Source organism: Monoraphidium neglectum, assembly GCF_000611645.1.
Source record: "Monoraphidium neglectum strain SAG 48.87 unplaced genomic scaffold scaffold00015, whole genome shotgun sequence".
Lineage (NCBI taxonomy): Eukaryota > Viridiplantae > Chlorophyta > Chlorophyceae > Sphaeropleales > Selenastraceae > Monoraphidium > Monoraphidium neglectum.
In genome coordinates this window covers 21,660-27,425 of record NW_014013612.1, presented here as the reverse complement: position 1 = coordinate 27,425, position 5,766 = coordinate 21,660, and the positions used below count along the sequence as shown (strand labels likewise).

Sequence of the window (5,766 nt, the reverse complement as noted above, 5' to 3'; positions counted from 1 at the left end):
CCCCCCCAAAAACCTCACTCCCCAACACCCTCCCAACCTCCCCCCCAAGGCCTCCCCTTGCCGCACCGTGGAGGGCTCGTCCAGGTACACCACCAGGGGGTCCCCCACAAAGCTGATGGCCACACTCAGCCGCCGCTTCATGCCGCCGCTGTACTGCCGCGCCTGCTTGTCCGCGACGCCGTTGTTCCAGAGGTTGACGGCGCGCAGGCCGCTCTCCACCGCCTCCAGCAGGGCCTTGCCTGCGCACGGGAAGGAGGGGTGGGTCGCCAGCTCAACACCAACACAACATTGCGAGCAGCTGAGCGGTGCTCTACCCCGCTCTGCTGGAGGCGCTGTGCTGCCGTCTTTCCAAGGCAGGGCCCCACAGGCGCGTGCGCGCGCGCGCACCCTGCAGGCCCTTGAGGCGCCCGTAGAACGTGAGGTGCTCGCGCCCCGTCAGCGTCTCCCACAGCAGGTCGTGCTGCGGGCAGACCCCCATCAGCGTGTAGATGGCCGCCATGTCGCTGCGGATGTCATAGCCGCCGATCAGGGCGGTGCCGTGGGTCGGCTCCAAAAGGCCCACCTGCCGGGGGGTTGGGGGAGCGGGGTCTAACATGCTGGCGGCGCAGCACTACGGAATAGCAACTAGGGCTGTGCTCATAACGGTGCAGCAGCAGTGCTTCCAGCCCCACTGCGACATCCCTGCCTGAAGCCCTGCTTCCCCTCCCTGCACAAACGGGGGCTTGCTTTGCCCCATGTCTGCATTCGTTGAGGGTGCAAAGCCTGCCAGAGGGGGCAGCCCGCACCATCATGTTTATGGAGGTGGACTTGCCGGCGCCGTTTGGTCCCAGCAGGCCGAAGCACTCGCCCTTCTCAATGGCCAGGTTGAGCTGGCGCACAGCCAGCTGACGACGTTCAGGAGCAAGGACAGCAGGGTTTGTGAGGGTTGGTTCAGCAGGCGCTCCAAGTTGTTGATGAGTACATCATTGCTGGATTTCGAGTGGCTGCGTGGGCGCTGCGTCAATCACATCAAGCAGGGGCGCCGCTGATGTCACCTTTGGAGGCTGTCCGTCCTGCCCAGGGTAGATTTTTTTGAGCTCCCTCACAATGATGGGGTTGCCCGCATAGTCCACCAGGGCGTTGACGCGCGCGTGCTCTGAGGGGATAGGGCGGAGGGTGTTGCAGGGCAGCGGCTTGAATTGAGTGGTGATGATGCTTGAGGCGGCTTGAGGTGTGCTGAACACCACCAAAACCTGCAGTGACAGCCGACTTCCTTTGGGGAGCGCAGGTTGGCTTGTGTTGTGACTGGCTTGGCGGCGCCCCTGCCCTGCCCCACCTGCGGCGACGTCATCCGCCTGCTCTGTTATGGGCGACACCTCCTGGGCCTGGGCTTGGAGGCGCGCGTTAGCCGCTGCCTTGTGGCCCTGTGTTGAGAGAGGTTTTGCCGGATTTAGGATTTGCTGAACTCAAAGGTGTCAGCTGCAACAAGGAATGATGAGTGGCTGCTGTTTGATGGATGTGAACAAACAACCCGTTCCTGCTACAATTCAAATCACTCTACTGCATGGCAGGCATGCATATACACCAGGCCTTGTCCTCGGCCCAGATTCCCAACCCCACTGAAACCACTGAGCGCCAGCCCGCCCTCCACCTTGCGGAAGCAGTCCAGGAAGAAGAGGGGGTGGCGCCTGTTGCCCGTGCCGCTGGCAAACACCTGCTCCAGGTACCAGGCCAGCGCAATGAACACAAACCACTCGACGATCAGGATGGCCCACACGGTCTTCAGGCCGTTGCCAGGCTCCGACAGAGTTGAGAATGAGATGCCAAATGAGTCGCGGTAGACAGCCAGGTAGGCGTACTCACCAAACTCATACAGGCCCCTGGGGGTGAGTGGTGTTTTTGGTTTTAAGAGAGGGGGCCATGAGGTGAGGTGAGATGAGGTGAGGGTGGGACTCTGAAGGGACACGGCCTGGCTGGTGTGGCGGTTGGAGAAACCGTCCTTGCTGGAAGCAGGTTCCCAAAAGCTGCTTGCGGCCTGCCCCTCTCACACCCCCGCAACCACCCCGCACCTGTAGAGCGCGAAGGATGGTATGAGCTCCACGAGCGTCATGTACCAGAAGTCCCCGCTCATGAGGCGTGACAGCAGCAGGCTGCCAATGAGACCAGTGCCAAACACCACCAGGTAGGCAAAGACTGTGGCGGTCTTGCTGCTGCTGAAGAAGCAGGACAGCAGGAACGCGAATGCGATCATGTTGTGGCCAAATATGATGTACATCACGATCTGAGAGGGGTGGCGCGCGCAAAGAATGGGGGCAGAGTTGGAAGGCGCGGGCAGGTCCAGGCGCGGTCATCAGGATATTCTGCGAATGGCTTCACCAGACGGACCAGGGCCGCTTCACACGCACACATCAACCCACGACGGTCCATGAATACAAGAAGGACAACGTCATGTGCATGCTCTGACTTTTGCCGACCTTAGAACTGCATTCAAAAACCGCTATCTACTCTTCCTCATCCCACCTGGACGCCGAGAGAGTTCTTTGTGAACATGTTGAGGCCGATGAGGGACCCAAAGGCCACGAATATGATCATGTAGACCACATACAGCGCCCAGAACCAGGTGTACGTCACCAGCCAGTACGCACCGTCACCCAGACCGTGCATCTTCATCATCATACGCAGCCTTGGGGTGGGGAGGTTCCGGGGCGGGACATGGTGTTGATTGTGGCTGCAGCTCAGTCACCCATCCTCCACCAACTCATAAGCTGCATATAGTATTGTTGCATCACCAGCTGCCTGCCTCCCTCACCCTCCCAAGCGCACCTCTTCTCCTTCTCGTAGACCAGCTGCATCAGGAATATGGGCAGCAACATCTGCACCACCCAGGTGAAAAACAGGGGCCCCAGCAGGTTGGAGAAGTCCAGCTTGAGGGAGCTGGCGGGCTTGGGTGCCTCCTGGACACCCAGAAGCGTTGCGCTTGAATTGGTGCCTGTGAAGGTTGGGTTGCGGCCTCGATGTCATATCCTGCTAGCATGTAGGCAACAGCAGACGATTGTGTGCCACTGCGTGGCAGCAGGCGCGCCCAACACGACAATACTGTTTCATAGGACTACCCTCGACCTGACATGCTGCGTCCTCCTCCCAAGGCGACCCCTCACCGACAAAGGTGCGTATCCATGCGTTGACCGCCAGGTTGATCACGGCTGGTAGGCGCTGGTACACGGTGCCCTGGCTGGCTGTCACGGGCAGGCCGTATGTGTCATTGTAGTAGATCTCAGGCTCAAACCTGGGGATGAAACATGAAGTGAGTCACGTGAGAGTGAGTTCCGATGAGTGCAAGGGCATCATGGCACCAGGCACCGCGCGAGCACATTGCAAAACACTCGTCATCCCGACACCTCTGCACCCGGCTGAGGCCAAGCTACTGGTAGCTGATCCTGGCAATGCCAAAGGGGTTGTGCCCATCAGCAAGATGTGCCCGTACCCTCCCTCCCTTCATCCTCCCTGCAAACCCACCTCTTGGCGGTGGTGCTCCTCCAGTCATAGGCGGCTGTGTACTGCTGTGATCCTGTGACGCCGCCACAGCGTGACTGGTAATAGCCGCAGTACAGCCGTCTGCTGATCTCAGAGGCAGTGGAGATGAAGGCGGCAGGCATGTCTGTGCAGTTGAGCGCCAGGCTGGTCAGCAGCGACAAAGCCTGCGCATTGGTACTGGTGTTTGAGTCCAAGTCGCTGTCATCAGCGCCACCACGTGCTGTGGCGAGCAGGCTCTTCAGCTGGGAGTTGAGGGTCCGTGCGCTGGCGGGAGTGTTGCTGGCGTTGACCATCGCCGACACCATCTCTGTCAGGGTCACGTTGGTCCTGCCACTGAGGCCCAGCTTCTCGCAGGTTCCCTCAGGCCATAGAGTCGAGAGCTGCGAGGGTGCACATGGGCCGAAGAGTTGCAGGACGTCGTTGCCTGTTCGTGTGCCACATCCGTACGCCTGTGGCGGGCTATGACGGGTACACTAATCTGCTGTTGCACAGACAGCACTGCACATAACCTGTTGCAGCCGCTCCCGCTTCTGCTGCCGTCGTTGCTGCAGCTGATACCGCCGTTGCTGTGGCTTCCGCCGTTGATCCAGCTGCTACCATCGCCGCTGCGACTGCCGCCGCAGCTGTTGTTGAAGTGAACATGCGCATTGTGCACCGCTGACGAGTTGCACAGTGGTCATCTGGAAGTGCAGTCCCCCTCTTGTACAGCTATTTTCTCTGCCCCTGTCCCCAATCCCATGTGCACACCCCGCACCTCCTCGTTGATGAAAGCGGTCTCCACGTACACGCCTGCCAGCACCTTGGCGCTCGAGCCCAGCGTCATGCCCATCATGGTGAGGACCTCGCCGGGCACGCTCAGGTTGCCACCCCCGGCCCCGCTGTTGGCCGCACTCCACTCTGCCAGGTATTCACGCACAGACAGCAGCTTGGCCGCCGTCGTTGCTGGTTTGGGCAGCAGGTTGGAGGCCAGCTTATCCGAGGTGGTCTTGTCCTTTCCTGTGTAGATCAGCACCGGGTCAGGCTTCCAAGGCGCAGCGCGGTTGGCCTCGGTTGGGACCTGTGGGACCCAGGAAGAGGCGCAGCGCGGTCCAGGCAGGAGGGGACTTTATGCCTATAACTTCTTGCGGGACTAGCCAACACCTGTTGGACACGGGGCTGGCGCCACCCGTGATTTATCAAGCAGGCCAGCCGCTGCCCCAATCGCCTCAACTGCCCCATCCCTGCCGCACCTGTAGCACTGCGGGCCAGGACGAGGGGTGAGGTATGTTGCAGAAGAAGGCCTGTTTTGCTGTCGAATACTGGTAGCCGCATTCTGTCTTGGAATTTTCCAAACACTGGTAGGGGCACGAGCCCGTCGTCACAGCGGTGCAATTGTTCTTGTTGCCCTCGAAGCAGCACTTGGTGCAGCGGCAGCCACACTGCGTGGCGAGGCGAAGGTGCAGGAGCGCGTGCAAGGTTCTTTGGCCGCAGCCTGTCATGAAGATCAGCCTGCCCAACCTCCTGCATGCTGCTTGCTCGAGCGAAAGGCCAGCCAGCATGCTCCGCATGCAGCTGAATCATTGATTAAGGGCTCCGTCTGCCGTGGCATTGGCATGCTATTCAATCGTCACCGCCATTGCCCAGGGCCCCCCGTGGGGCTACAATGGCCCGGCATGTTGCAAAACACACCCAGCAGCCAAAACCCAGGGTTCCCCCCTTCTTAAGGGAACACTGCTGTCGACGCCACCACGGCTTACCGAGTAATCGTCGCCTGTCAGCAGCAGCTTGTTGATTGCGATCTGGATTCCAAAGAGCAGCAGGCAAAAGAAGATCGGCGCCGACAGCAGGCAGCAATTGCTGCACCAGTTACGCCGTTGGTACACCGCGTTCTTGCGGTAGAGTGCGGCCGCCTGGCTCTTGAAGCCGGCACCGCGGCCTGCAATGGACACCGCCTCGCCGGGCTGCGGCTGCTGTGGAAGGCCGCCCTTAGTCCTAATCTGGACTTCTGCCAAGGGGGCTGTGGGCATGTCCCCCATTGGCAGCCTCTGGACCTACACAGCCAGTGAGGGGCATGCGTCGCATGCGGCCGTGCTCACTGCATGTGACCAAGCGGCAGCTGCATGCTGGCTTGACCGCCGGCACTGCGCAGGCAATAACTGAGCGAAGCCTGTTATCCACCTGGCCATGGTCACAAGTGGAATGCAGTGCTGCTGCAACCGTGCACCGCATGCGCCGCGTGCCGGATGCACAATGCGGCGATGGCTGCGGCAGCAT

At 60.6% G+C, this 5,766-nt stretch overlaps 1 protein-coding gene across 1 annotated transcript in view; it reads right to left on the bottom strand.

The window, feature by feature from the left end:
• The window catches only part of MNEG_0209 (hypothetical protein), a gene marked incomplete at both ends in the record, with an annotated part of 7,025 nt that extends 1,506 nt beyond the window's left edge, over window positions 1-5,519 (bottom strand). The window contains 14 exons of the mRNA XM_014051305.1: window positions 67-239; window positions 388-562; window positions 786-869; window positions 1,086-1,135; window positions 1,316-1,403; window positions 1,631-1,859; window positions 2,049-2,260; window positions 2,500-2,662; window positions 2,803-2,968; window positions 3,138-3,265; window positions 3,496-3,893; window positions 4,268-4,570; window positions 4,743-4,931; window positions 5,250-5,519. Coding sequence (XP_013906759.1) covers window positions 67-239; window positions 388-562; window positions 786-869; window positions 1,086-1,135; window positions 1,316-1,403; window positions 1,631-1,859; window positions 2,049-2,260; window positions 2,500-2,662; window positions 2,803-2,968; window positions 3,138-3,265; window positions 3,496-3,893; window positions 4,268-4,570; window positions 4,743-4,931; window positions 5,250-5,519 — 2,628 coding nt within the window. The remainder of the gene's footprint in view (window positions 1-66; window positions 240-387; window positions 563-785; window positions 870-1,085; window positions 1,136-1,315; window positions 1,404-1,630; window positions 1,860-2,048; window positions 2,261-2,499; window positions 2,663-2,802; window positions 2,969-3,137; window positions 3,266-3,495; window positions 3,894-4,267; window positions 4,571-4,742; window positions 4,932-5,249) is intronic.
• Window positions 5,520-5,766: the final 247 nt, after the last annotated feature.